General features: G+C 45.3%; 1 protein-coding gene across 1 annotated transcript; it reads right to left on the bottom strand.

The window, feature by feature from the left end:
- Positions 1 to 7,861: 7,861 nt before the first annotated feature.
- Positions 7,862 to 11,690, bottom strand: LOC119037316 (cathepsin G-like). The gene is made up of 5 exons (XM_037129479.2): positions 11,558 to 11,690; positions 9,555 to 9,702; positions 8,979 to 9,114; positions 8,559 to 8,813; positions 7,862 to 8,156 (listed from the first exon to the last, which is right to left on the bottom strand). The coding sequence occupies exons 1-5, from the start codon at positions 11,610 to 11,612 to the stop codon at positions 7,929 to 7,931; spliced, it is 822 nt and encodes a 273-aa protein (XP_036985374.1). The 5' UTR covers positions 11,613 to 11,690; the 3' UTR covers positions 7,862 to 7,928.
- Positions 11,691 to 12,284: the final 594 nt, after the last annotated feature.

The following is a 12,284-nucleotide window of genomic DNA, read 5'->3' as shown; positions in this document are numbered from 1 at the left end:
ACCATGGAAGGAGATATGCAACATTTTTTGTATTATAGTTTATTATTTCAAGAAAGGTAAAAATGCAACTGAAGTGCAAAAAAAGATTTGTGTAGTGTACAGAGAAGGTGCTCTGACTGATTGAACACGTCAAAAGTGGTTTGCCAAGCTTATTGTTACTATGAGTGTTTGGGCCAAATAATTCTTTGATGTGGGGCTGTCTTATGCATTGGAAGATGGTTATCAGCACCCCTGCCTGGTCTGTACTCACTAAAAGCAATAGGGGGAGAGAGCTGACATACTTAAAGTATTCAGATCAATACAGTTGCCAGTGAACATGAAAAATGTGTCTTTGATTTTACAGAGAAAACTAAATGGACTTTTTGGCCAACCCAATATGAGTAAAGGTAAGGCTGCCCTGGCTGCCTCCCCCCTGCTCCCTCACCTCTGGACATGGACTCCACAGAGTGGATTGGAAACCGCAGGACCTGCGGATCTCCAAGTGTCTTTTAGCTTCACTGTGCTATGGCAAGACCGATCCTGCCTAACCCTCCAGGGAAAATCACTGGAGACTTGATTCTTGCACCTAGGCTCTCCTAGTGCTCAGGCTGAAGCATGAAGGTATGGTCACTTCCATACCCTACACTTCCCAAGTTCCTCTCTTGGGACCTGTCTAGGAAAACACTGGAAAGCTGACCTGACCTCAAAGCTGGTCTTCATCTCTCTTGTGTCTCTTACACAAATCTGTAGTAGGTGGGGAAGTGGGATTCACTCTCAGGGACCTTTGACTTGGTCAGCTCCCCCTCCTGCAGCGTATCTGAAGAGTCTATTGTGAAATACCACCAGCCAGCTGAACTTCTGCCCTGGCCTCACCAGGGCCTTGCCCCTGGACAGCCAGAGGGCCATCACAGCTTTAGTCTGTGTGGCCTTCCTCAGCCATGTTAGGGATGAGGCAAGAGAGCTCATGTTGGCCAGTGGCCTCTGGGCCTGGGCACCATGATGATGCTGCACAGTCTTCCCTCCCCCATGAGCCACTGCAAATGGTCAGGTGGCCAGGATGAGAAAAAAGGAAGGAACAGGTCTCAGTGGGAGGAGCAATAATGAGGGCCCAGGAGAGCAAGAGCAACGGGAGCTTTCCTTACCAGCATTAACATGGTGTTGTTGGAGAAATGTTTAGTCTTATGGAAGTGTGGCTGAAACCCAGCAGTATGATGTTTTGCTCTTTGGGTTATACTTACAATCCTTGTGAGAGAATGTTCTGAGCAGAGGAGTGACCTGCTGGCTCTCCCCTTTCCATTTTTATACTGTGGGTGACACTTATTTTTCTGGTCCAGTGTCCCTGGGCCTAGCAGTTATATACACTTGCAAAGAGATTATCCCAACACTCTCACCAGAGTGACGCAGAGGAAAGGTTAATGGAAAGGAAGGCATTATGAGTTCTAAACAGCCCAATGCTGATTCTGTGCAAGGAACAGCATTTTATGAATACATAAAGAGTGGAAAATCACATGGTTAAACATCAATGATGATTACCTCAGGGTGTTGGAATTCGAGTGATTTTCATTTTCTCATTAATATGTTCTGTATTTAACTACCTTTCTATAATTAATATATACTACCCAAAATATACTTTCCCATAGTCAAAGCATACTCATCAATGAAAGATCTTTAGTAAACCACTTCTTTTCAGCCTGAACTTTTGTAAGGATGTTGTTTTTAAAATAAAGTCATTTTCTGAATTGATTCTTATAAAAAAGATTTAGAAATTGTTGATAAATTGAATAAAAACCACTCAATAGGCTATGTGGGTCATTTTGGTGAATTAAGAAGGAATCAGTGATTTCCACTCCAAAAATGGGTGTTGATTAAGTCTCAGGCTACCCCCTACCCTTCCCCATAAGGTTGTTCTGGCTTCTGCTCCAGAAGGATGATGGATGGGTAAATCCTGGGGTTACGTCAGTCTGGTCTCTGCAGTTTGAAGTATTTTTTTCCTTTTTATTTAGTGTAAAGAGCTCGAGACCCTAGTGTAGACATGTGGAGGTTCTCGTTGTTCCTGTAAAGGAAAGGTGCATAGGAGAAGCTGCAGGAACCACAGCTCAGTCTCTGAGACAGGTCGGAATTGCAGCCTAAGGCAGACCTGCCATGACCCATATTGGGAGGATGGGAAAAGTGAGTAGTGTGGCCCTTCTTTGCTTTGCAGTGGTGGTGCAGGCCTAGTCCTTTGGCAGTCTGTTTTGCCACCCAGGCCTCTCTCCACATGCTCCACCCTGTGTCCACACTCACTCCACTCTGACCTGAGTGAATCAAACGGCTCCTCCATTGGCTCTGCATATTCAAAGAACTTGATTTATAGGCCCTGGGACAGGCCTCGGGGTCCTCAGGAAGACAAAGACTCATCAGTCCTCCCCACCTTCCATTGCAGTGAGATGCTGTCAGAATGAATTGTCTCTTATCAGGAACCATCCACATCTCCTCCAGCTTTGTTTGGTGTCATAGAAACATGCAGATGCCATGTAGGGTTGGAGTGCTGCCTGGCTTCTCTGCCCCATTTAATCTCCACCCAAAGAGAAAATTGCCCTGGATCTCTGTGTTCATAGTCACTGCCTAGTGTCCTGAAGCAATGTAATGTTCAGAGGCTGGCTGGTCATCAGGGATGAAAAATTCACCCCACACCATGAGATTAGGGCTGCAGGCTCCTGTGGGCTGCAAGGCACCTTGCTCCATGTTCCCGTGCTTAGTTCTCAGTTTCTTCCTGCAGAGATGAGGAACTCAGCCCTTGTTCTGGATCAAACACACTTCAAGTACATCTTATAGTCAGGGGACTTGTCTTTAGGATAGACTGCCCTACAAGACATGGAAATTACTCTCTCTGACTTACCCAGGTGGCTTCTTTGTTCCCAAGCTTGTCAGACCTCCTGTGTCCTGCCTACTTCCAGGATCAATGTGACCTAAGAGCTGAAAGATTTGAGCTCGTGGAGTAGAACACTCTAGCTTTTTGCTCCTGCATGCTGAGTCAGGCATGTAGTAATCACACACAAATGCTTATTTAACACCTGAATGAAAAGTCTCAATTTTCTTTGGCTAGCAGTTGGGGACAAGCAGGCCTAATGTAATCTGAACCCCAGCTAGATTTATCATCCTGTGGCATGACCCTCAGGAGAAAGATGGAAGAGTAGAAAGGACTAGAAATCAGAATGAGATGGGGCAAATGGACCAGAAGAGACCTGGGTGTGAGGGGGCCAGTCTCCAGCAGGGCCTTGGGAGCAATGAGAAGACACCACTGTAATGGCTTGGTTAGTTCTGGGTACCTGCCCTGGTAGAGCTGACAGGCTGTGAGGACAGGGAGAAGATGATATCTGGGAAACTAGCTCTTTCATTCTTAGTTCAGATGACAGCAGCTGGGATGGATAACCACCCATGGGTTGAAGTTGGGAGTAATATCTCTCATTTTCAGATTTTTTTCTTCACCCAGATCATGGGCCATCCTAAAGGATGTGATACATTCCAGGTGACAGGGGGGTGAGCTATAAAAAGGAGAGGGCCCTCAGTTCTCTCAGGGAGTAGTGTTCTTTCCTGTGATTTCTGTGCACTACCAGGTGGGGCAAACAGAGGTTTTCAGTTGTTCAAATGGAAAATAAGACAATAATTAATAAGTGCTAATATGAGAATAAACTCTGTGTTTCATGTACTCCCAAGTATTATCTACTTTTATCTCAATCTGTACATATCCAGTGACAAATCTGAAGGTCAGCAAATTTCTGGGAATAGACAGAGGCAAGAAAGGATCATAGTTATCTGTCACTGGGACCCTGTGGAAGTGTCACTAAAGGAATAAGCCAGTTATTGACCTCTTTCATCCATGGAGGGGAGGAGCTGGCCAATGAGAATAAGAGAAGCAGCATCTTCTCTGAAAAACTGCTCAGGTTTGGAGAGGTGTGTGTTTTTTTTTCCAGGCTTTTCAATCCTAGAGGTGAAGAAAGGGGAGCAGGCACAGTGACCACCAATTTCCTCCTGGGTCTATTGATTCTCAGGATGTGAGCTTTCACCAGACCCCTCTTCCCCTCACAGAAATGTCTGTGTGGTGAGGGTGTTGCAAGAACCACATCATGATGCCGTTGATAGTCAGCATGACAAGTTAACCCAGAGAAAAGCCTGGGCTCTCTGCACGGAGAAGTGGCTTTGTGGGGTGGGAGTTAGCAGTAGCCAGAAAACATATCCTCTTCCCCTAACGGATTTTCTGAGAGCAGGGATCAGCTCACCATGGCTTGCATTTGTGATGAGGTAAGTATTTAGTTCCTAAAAGAGTGGCTTGGATGGATCCACTTCTGGGTCCTGTGCCAATCCTACTTTATGTAGACCTCTATTTTTTGATAGCCCCCATTTTATTTTTGTTATAAATGCAAATGTGCAAGCACTGGTCTCTCCTAAAACACATTAGTCAAGAACTCAGTTGTCCATCAACTTCTTGGTGGTTTCCAGCAACTGCAAAGTGTTGGAGGTGGAGGTGAGGATCAGAGATTGGGGATGAAGTGGAGGTTGGGTATTGATGAGAGTAGTAGAAAAGTAGGGAAGTGACAGAAGAAGATTCTGAGAGGAGGAGTTTCACAGGCCAATGTACTTGATTTTGCTGTGTGGTCCCTGGTCATCCTAGCAAAGCCAGTGTTTTTCTCAAATTGTTGACACTTCAAAAGTTAAAAGACCCCAATAATAAAGTAGTTGCGGGGGGGGTCACACAGGTGAAGAATGAAAGAGGAAAAACAAAGCTTTTCCACTCAGTTTGAGTTTCCCAGGTCACTCCTGTCCCCTGGCCCAGGTAATCTGGTGCCTGGTGAAGACTGTAATGTGGGCAAAGGTTCTACCCTGTAAGGCACCCTGTGCCTCGTGAGGTACTGAGTATAGTTGCTACATAAGTTCTTGATGGCTGTCAACTTTTGGAGGGCAAAGTTTCAAAGCCTGATTCTAGTTAGAATACAAGTCATCAGCCTGAGAGTGTAGAGGACTTCTCTCTGTTCTTTTATGATTTAACATGGATGCAAGAAGACTTCTGGAATTGTATTTTCTGCAGGACGTAATGCTCTTTCTGCTTCTCCACCTGTTGGGCAGTCCTTTCCCAGAAGGTGGAGCAGGTCAAGTGTGGCCTCATTTTCATTCTTTACCCCAGGTGTGACAGTTCCTGACTGGGGCTGGCGTTGCCCGCTTACCTTTGATGATTAACAATCCCTCTCCACCTTCAGTTTGGAAACCACAAGTGTGTTCTGCAATGTTGTAGTGATTTAATAAATAAATGTGTGTTAACACATTGGGTTATTAGGTACTTATTAAATAATATTTGAGGAGTTATGGAAACATAGATAACCAAAGATGAGGGAATATAACTTTGGCCCAAAACAAGTGTTTATTTGAGTGACAGGATTGTCACATAGAACCTCGAGAGGTCTCACAATTTCCAGAGCTAATTTGTTGTACGCTTTGCTGTGTTGTCACATTTTTCTGATAGATCATTTTCTCAGAGCCATTTGGATGCTTCTTTGGCCCACTTCCATCCCCACATGGATCAGGACCCCATTCTCCCAGAGTTCCCACTAATCTAGATAATGTTGGCAGGCAGTTGCTTCTCTTTGCTCTCCTTCCCCTGTTGCCCCATCTCACCTGACCCCAAACGTGGCTGAAGACGGCTCTGCTTCTCTGACTGAGGCCAGAAGGCATTTGTGCCTCAGCTTAGACATTGTGTTATAGAGAAGCCTGGCTGTTCTTGTGAGGTTATTATTAATTAATTTATAATGTTTTATTGCTTTTAGTGCCATTTTCACAGGGGGGAGATGCTTGGATGGATCCACTTCTGGGTCCTGTGCCATTAGCCAGATGTGGTGCCTTTTTTCCTTGATGCAGAAACCTGAGTGCTTAGAAGGGAAAGGTAGCTTCAACAGTGCCGGACAAGAGCAGAGGAGGTTGCCGTCCACTTGTTCAGATACAATGTACTATCATTAGAGATTTGTTCCTTTTGTGTTATGATGTGTTTAAAAAATTACTTCTTAAATGGGGTAAGATATACATAATATAAAATTTACCTATTAATATAAATATGTAAGTTTTCTTGGTGACAGTTGAGTGGCATTAGTAAATACATTCCCATTGTTTTGCAACCATCTCCAGTGCTTATTATATTTCTATTGCATCTACCATTCTTCTCAGGACAGTGAGTTTTGTTGAAAAGGCAGAGGAAGAAAGCCCAGGCCTCTCTGTCCCATATGAACACATTCAGGAAAAATGAGGAGGAACCTTGGCTTCCTCATGGTGGTCTGGGGCAGAGACTGAATTGGGACAGGCAGTGGGAGGAGGTGAGGCTGGCTCTCGAATGGTCATATCTTCTAGAGGTGCACATTGTCAGGTCTTTAGAAACCTTTCTGATTGGGGAGCTGGAGCCAGAGAGCTGCCTTGGAAGTGCTGAGTGTCAGGGAAGGACTTAGAACTGAAATAGGTCTGTTCCAGGTGTTTTCTGGAAACTAAGTTCTGATACTGTGTGGTGCTCTGAGACTATCTCAGTACATGTCACAGAGAATAAGGGTTGGATGGAGACTCTTCAACCTGCTCTCTTCCCCAGTCCCACCATCAAGTATTCTTCCCACATCTGCTGATGTGAGCTATTAATAATGAGATTGCTATCCCCCAGAAAATGCAAACAATAGCATTCCTATGGTTGGTTTGGTGGTAACAAATGTAGAGAGAATGACAGAGTTTTGTCCAAAATGCATTGTTGATTAAAATTTTGTTAATAAATGGCTTACACTGAATATTAGGCAAATGACTTTCTGATTAAAAATTCCCATAAAATAATGGTCTAACTTACCAAAGCATCTCTGTATGTAGCCAGTTAGATTTGATATGTGTTCACTGATAATTCCATTTAGAGTTGGGGAACTGCAGGTTTCAGATGGTAAATGTCACACTTTGAGGAAAGATTGACATTTTGATGGGTGTAGAAGAACCTCCCAGCTCGTTCTACACAGTCATAAAAGAATGTGTTTACATCATGATTTTAAGTTGTGTGACTTGAGTAATCTTTTGTTTGAATGTAATATTGATGTAGAAAGCCCTGGGCTAATCTTTATGGTAAATGTCATGCTACTGTTGTCAACATTTGGTTTGAGTTTGTTGTAAGTTTAGAGGTGAGAACAGGGAGCAGACCCCTTACTCACTGAAAATGAGAACATAAGTCTATAGAGCAGTGCAGGTTGGTTGGCATAAGGGTTTGGAAGAAGGACTCTGGCTATTGACAGACATTTGGTTTTCTTCCATCTCTTGGCCATGGGACTAGTGCTGCTGTGAACATAGGTGTTCATTAGCTATTTTTTGAGCACGTAGATCTCATTCTTTCTTCTAACTTCTAAGGCTTATTTTTTGCATTTATATCTCTGATTCATTTGAGTGTTATTTTGTCTTATGGTGTGAGGAGTATGTCCAATTTTACTTTCCTTCTGTCACAAACTATCTAGTTGTTTTAACACCATGTATTAAGGGTTCATAATTTCCCATTGATTTGAGATGCCACCTTTGTCACATATTAAATTGAATCTCACATAGAGTTTCAATTCTTTCCCTTTGGTTGGCCTATGCTACACACACCAGTGGTACAGAATTTAGGGTACACCTTAATATCTGGTAGGCCAGTCCCTTGCAGGGTGGAATGCAGAGAGCGTTGCCCTGGGCATACATATGTCTTTCCATTAACTCCTAAATCATGTGGGAGGAGAGATAGTGAATGAATGTCTTTGAGGAGAGAAGTAGCTCATTCTGACCCCTAGGATGGTTTATGGAGGTTCATTTGTTTTGGGGAAAGAAAGGACCCCTTATTCTGGGAGGAACTCAGACTCAGTCTTGGATCTATTTGTGCAGAATAATGTTTAATAACATGAGAAATAAGTTGTTTGCACTCTAGACATAGACATTTATTAAATCTCTGACAACCAGCTCTGTCCCAGAGAAGAGTCTGTCATAGGTGGGATGGTGTGATGACTCTTTTGATTCTCTGCAGTTTCAAAGCGTCTCATTGTTCTATTTATCCAGGGAAGGTAGCGGGAAACCTTAGTGAAGACTGCTGGAGGAGTTCCAACTCTACTTCCATAGGAGACAATGCCCTGAGCCACACTGTTACACACAAGGGGGCCTCCGGAGTCCCCCTGTGGGTGATGAGAGAAAGGGACACTAAGCCAGGCCTCCTCATTCTTTTTGTCCTAAGGTCAGAACCTCTATGTGAAATGGGAGGATGGCGAGGGTGCAAAATTCAAGCTCCTGCATCTTTCATTGATTAGACTTCAACCCTGGCAGTGGGTACTGTCCCTAGCTCAACCTAAGGTAAAGGTACCTTTACCTTTCCCATGAAAACACTGCATATGCATGTTGTGTATCAGGCAGTCCTACCCCCCTCCCTGCCTCACAGACTGAATTGATGGGTAAAAGCCCCCACGTTACTCTGGTCATGGCTCCAGACTGAGGCCATGGGGATGTAGTCTGTTTCTACTGCCCAGTTCTTTCCAGAGCCCATTGTCTCAGGTAGTATTGGCAGATTCCTGTGACCTTACCTCAAAGGCGTTCTTCCTCTGCCTCTGGTCCCCCACACAAATCTCGCTTTGGCCACGGAAGATGTTAAATCGATTGCTGCACACCTGGTCCCTCTGCACCTTCAGCTGCACATCCCGGAGTGTGTCTGTTGGTCTGTTCTGGCCCACCAGGCCCCAGCCTGCCACAGTGCACTGGGACCCAGGTCTGAGCTCAGTCTGGGATTGAGGCAGAGCCACTGGCCTCACGAATTGATTCCGCCTGGCTCTATTTTCCAGCTGGCGGAAAGAGTACAGGCACTCAAGGGAAATCTATGCAGAGCTCAGCACACCACCCCTGGGTCTCTGCCCCTGCTTCCTCCTCCATGGACCAAGGAGAAAGTGAAGCCTGGACCTGGGAGGGAACCCACTCAGGTGGGGAACCAGAGGGTCAGGCAGAAGTACCTGCAGTAACATGATGTCATTCAGGTTGTTGTCGTCATTATAGGCAGGGTGTGGGATAGCTCTGAGCACGGATATGCGCTGCTGGGTCCTTTCCTGCCTACTGATGTTGTGCGCCCCCAGGATGACCCTTATAGTGCTGCAAAGGAAGGTGGTTTAGAGGTAGGTATAAGCTGCATGAGATAAAGTCCCCAAGATCTGCAGAATAGGTGGAGAGCCCAGGGCAGCAAGACAGCAGCTGAGGGAAGTGAGGGGACAGGAGGGCTCTGGGCCAGAGATTGCTGTGTCCTCTGCTTCTCAAAAAGCTTGGGCTGGGGCTGGTGGGGAACACTGTGACTCTAAAGAGAAATTAATTACTAGGGTAAATTAATAAGTAGCTCAAATTCATATTTGGAGCTCCAATACATGCTTTTTGTCTCCTGCTTCTGTCCTACCGTGGGCTGTGTCCAGTCTAGCCCCTTAGGACATAACCAGTCACTATTCACCCCTTGCTTGCTGGAACCCCAATTTCAGCTTTATGCTCTCATGAATGCTTCTGGATGTGCCTTGCTGGCTGTTGAGAGCTCCTTGGTTCCTCACCTTCCCAAGCAGTGAGCTGCTGTCATCACAAAGTCTTCTCGCACCAGGAAGCCCCCACAAGCAGTTCCTCCCCCTGGTGACTGGATGAGAAGATACGCCATGTAGGGGTGGGAGTGGGGCCTGGCTTCACGGCCTCCAATGATCTCCTCTGAAAGGAAGTATTCAGCAGTTATTACTCTGCTCACTGAAGTGTCAGTTTGGTGGCTCCAGAAAGGCTGGGAGATGGGGAGGCTACAGAGATGATGCAGGGAGAGGAGGATTTGGTGGTGAGAACTGGGGTCTGCAGGGAACCACATCATGGGAGAGGACTCCAGTGGCCTGTAGGAAACAAGGCTGGTTCCCCAGCCCAGACCTTAGCTCCCTCTGCCTCCCCCAAAGGAGAACAACCCTTGCTGCAGGCAAGAGCTCTTAGGCCTCTCTCCTAGGGTGGAGAGATCTGTGCTGTTGGGATCCAGAGCCTTCTGGAGTTGCTTCTACCTAAAGTTTGCTGGTACTTTATTATCCAAGGAGTTTTCCCGATTTCTATTTTTCCAGCTCATGACCAGCTCATGAGCAGCATGGACTTTTTAAAGAATCTAGATATGAGCTGACGGGGCTGTTATTGCTATATCCTTGTCTCCTAGGTTTTAATACATGGGCTGCAGAGGGAAAATGAAGAGCAGAGTTAGGGAGCACATGCTGCATGCCAGGGGCAATTCCAAGAGTTTCATGTACACTAACTGTCATAGCAACTGTATGAGGTAGGCATTGCCGTTATTCCTATTTATAGATGATGATGAATCCGAGTACTGTGAATTCAAATTATATGCCCAACTACACAGAGTTAGAAAGTAACTATGCACTTTTGGCCAAAATGGAGGGCATGCCAAGTGAAATAAAGGAAAATGTACAGGGAACCAATAGTGATGGGAAGGAAACTGGGACTCAAATCAATGGAGTGAACCAGAAGGAAGAATCATTGAACAAGAACAGAATGAAGAAACAAGAATTCACAAATATGAGGGGAGGCTTAGGAGCCACCAAGACGTCTTTAAACATTCCAACATCTGAAGTATGGGGGTGCCAGAATGAGAAGAGGAAGAGCAACAAGTGGAAAGTTTATTTGAACAAATAATGAAGTGGAACTTCCCCATCTGGCAAAGGAAATAGACTTCCAGGAAGTCCAGGAAGCTCAGAGAGTCCCAAATAAATTGTACACAATGAGGAACATACCAAGGCACATCATAATTACATGGCCCAAGATTAAAATTAAGGAGAGAATTCTAGAAGCAGCAAGAGAAAAGGAGGCAGTTAAATACAAAGAAGTTCCCATAAGATTGTCAGCTGATTTCTCAAAAGAGACCTTACAGGCAAGAAGGGGCTGGAAAGTATTCCAAGTCATGAAAGACAGGGACCAACATCTAAGACTACTCTATCCAGCCAACCTATCGTTTAGAATAGAAGGGCAGATAAAAGGTCAAGTTAAAGGAGTTCATCATCATCAAGCTCTTACTATATGAAATGTTAAAGATATTTATCTAAGAAACAGAAGATTAAAAATATGTACAGTAAAATGACAGCAAACTCACAATCATTAACAACCAGACCTAAAGCAAAAACAAAAACAAACTAAGAAAACAACTAGAACAGGAACAGAACCACAGAAATAGAGATCACATGGAGGGTTATCAACAGGGGAGTGGGAGGGGTACAGAGGGGGAAAAGGTACAGAGAATAAATAGCAAAGATGGCAGATAGAAAATAGAAAGGGGGAGGTTAACAATACTATAGAAAATTTAGAAACCAAAGAACTTATATGTATGACCCATGAACATGAACTAAAGGGGGGAATGTTGGTGGCGGGGGTATGCAGGGCAGAGGGGAGTGAAGGGGGTAAAATGAGAAAACAGTGATAGCACAATCAATAAAATATATTGAAAAAAAAGAGAGAAAGTGACTAGGCAGTCTGGGTCCACAGTCTAAGGGATGGGCATGGGCCTATGAGGGTTTGGATGGTCACTCACCTGCTTCAGCCCCAGGGGGTAGGAGAAAGGCCACCAGGATGAGGAGGAGCTGCATCTTCCAGAGAAGGCTGCTGAACAGTTGCTGCTGGTACTTTCTCCTGCCAGACTTTTAGCCTTCCCAGAGAGGAAGGAAGGGTGGGGTGGGTACTAGCTGGTTCACAGTTCCATTCCTCAGGGGGTGTGGTAGGTTTCAATGACAGCTGGCCTGGAGGCTGGCCTACCAGCTAGCTGTCAGTGGCTTGGGGGAAAAGAGGTGATCCAAGCCACCAATGTGTCTCCCACAGTTGCTGAGGCAGTGCTTCAGGGGTAATGGAACTAGGGCACAAGGAGAGGAGATTTGGGCCTGGTGTTCCAGAAGCTCAAACCCACCCTATTGAACAATGTCTCAACAAGGCTTAAACACTGCTAGCTACCCAGAGCTTCCATTTTCTATTGCTCTGGGATTGAAGCCTGCCTGTCCTCAGCATTTGGGCCCTGGCTACCTGCCAAAACCCTGGCTGCTCCCACCACTTTCTGGAAGGTGGTGAGGTAGATTGAGTAGCTCTCACTCCCGAATGAGTGAAAGGCACTGACAGAGAAGTAAATGGAAGATAAAGATTGTGCCACTGAGGGTAACTTTGTCAGGTCACTTGAGCCCAGAGAAGGTCTCACTAAAAGTTATGACACTGTTGAATACTTGTATTTGTTTGCTTCCTACTCAAGATGAAGGCCTCTGTGTCTCAGAAGG

Source organism: Artibeus jamaicensis, unplaced genomic scaffold (genome assembly GCF_021234435.1).
Source record: "Artibeus jamaicensis isolate MK-2021 breed Jamaican fruit bat unplaced genomic scaffold, CSHL_Jam_final contig_588, whole genome shotgun sequence".
In the NCBI taxonomy this organism is placed as follows: Eukaryota; Metazoa; Chordata; class Mammalia; order Chiroptera; family Phyllostomidae; genus Artibeus; species Artibeus jamaicensis.
Note: the sequence above shows the minus strand (reverse complement) of the source record. Positions and strands in the feature narration are given on the sequence as shown.

Excerpts from the sequence above, each read along its gene's own strand:
- LOC119037316 (XM_037129479.2), bottom strand. The coding sequence starts at position 11,612 with ATGCAGCTCCTCCTCATCCTGGTGGCCTTTCTCCTACCCCCTGGGGCT. Across the intron at positions 9,115-9,554 it reads GCAGCTCACTGCTTGGGAAG|CACTATAAGGGTCATCCTGG; the intron begins GTGAGGAACCAA and ends CTTCCTTTGCAG. Across the intron at positions 8,814-8,978 it reads ATGACATCATGTTACTGCAG|CTGGAAAATAGAGCCAGGCG; the intron begins GTACTTCTGCCT and ends TCTTTCCGCCAG.